This window comes from Fragaria vesca, linkage group LG2 (assembly GCF_000184155.1).
Source record: "Fragaria vesca subsp. vesca linkage group LG2, FraVesHawaii_1.0, whole genome shotgun sequence".
Classification (NCBI taxonomy): domain Eukaryota; kingdom Viridiplantae; phylum Streptophyta; class Magnoliopsida; order Rosales; family Rosaceae; genus Fragaria; species Fragaria vesca.
In genome coordinates, this window is record NC_020492.1 from 14,432,747 (window position 1) to 14,434,105 (window position 1,359).

General features: G+C 41.4%; 1 protein-coding gene across 1 annotated transcript; it reads right to left on the bottom strand.

The window, feature by feature from the left end:
• Nucleotides 1–301: 301 nt before the first annotated feature.
• On the bottom strand, nt 302–960 carry LOC101297686 (40S ribosomal protein S17-4-like). The gene has a single exon (XM_004290477.1). The coding sequence runs from the start codon at nt 928–930 to the stop codon at nt 514–516; it is 417 nt and encodes a 138-aa protein (XP_004290525.1). The 5' UTR covers nt 931–960; the 3' UTR covers nt 302–513.
• Between the last annotated feature and the right edge of the window lie 399 nt (nt 961–1,359).

Sequence of the window (1,359 nt, forward strand, 5' to 3'; positions counted from 1 at the left end):
GTGTAAGTTAAGTAATATTTTTAACGAATCATAAACTTACACGTGGATAAAAAATGGAGGGAAAACATATGTTTCTCTTTAGCAATTTATGTCTAGATTGATAAATTTGTCAATTTAGTTTAGCAATGTTAGGATTTAGCAATTTTTTAGGCATTCTGCTGGAGCGATGCTCTAAGGTCCTAACAACAAACTAACAGCCCAATCCATCAGCCTGGGACTTAGAGCCACAAAATCATTTGTCCAACCAAAGAAACTCAAATCTAAACCCTAATAATGATCCCTAAATAGACCCCCAAACATGAATAAATAACCCCATATAGCATCTATCAACCAAATTAACAAATTATCAACAACCATTTCTACACATTTGCAGCAACATAAATATAAAGCGGCATGTTTTAAATTGTCAATCAAGAACAGAAATTCGCATAAAGAACAAAGCACTAGGAGTTCATAATCCAAACTCAAAAACAACAGTAGTACTATAACACATGAGTGAAACCAACCAAAAGCCTAGTACCTCCTGGGCCCGCCACGGCCGTACCCGACAGGAGCAGCCTGCAGTTCGGTGGACTCCCTGAGGCCGGGAATATCAGCCATGCCGAGAGCAGTGAGCATGTCAAGAGTCTCCTTGTCGACGGCGATGTCGTCGGTCTTGATGGCGGACTCGTCGGGGACGAAGTCCATGCGGCGCTCGCGCTCCTCCTCCTGAAGCTTGAGGGAGATGCCGCGGACGGGGCCCTTCTGGATGCGCTTCATGAGATGGGTCGAGAATCCGGCGATCTTGTTGCGGAGGCGCTTCGATGGGATGATGGCCACCTCTTCGAGGACCTTCTTGTTGGTGTGGAAGTCAAGGGTCATGCGGGAGTAGTACCGCTCGATCACCTGCCGGGAGGACTTCTTCACGGTCTTGGTGCGGACGCGTCCCATGGCTCTCTGTGAGGGTAAGACGGCTGAAGAGTGATCTCTCGCTTTAGGGTTTTGAGGCTTTTATACAAGTGGGGAAATAAGAATGGGCTTGTTCGGTTTTACTCGGGCTTTTTTTGTTCCGACCGTTTTCTTTGTTCACCCTATAAACATTTCAATTATTTCAATTATTGAAAAATTAAATTATCAAAGTGGAAAATGATTTAAAAGTTTAATAATTTTGTCAAATTCATTTTTATAAAACTATATAGATAACCAATTAATTATATACAAAGAGTCAAAGACTACTTAATTATATTTCGCTAGATAACAATCCTCACACTTCTCCATCCATGTCTTAATTTGTGACTTTTTGTTTTGTTCACTCATCATCATTGATTCGTTCTTCAATTCACAAAACCGTTAGCGTTAACTTATCAAAATCTTTATAAC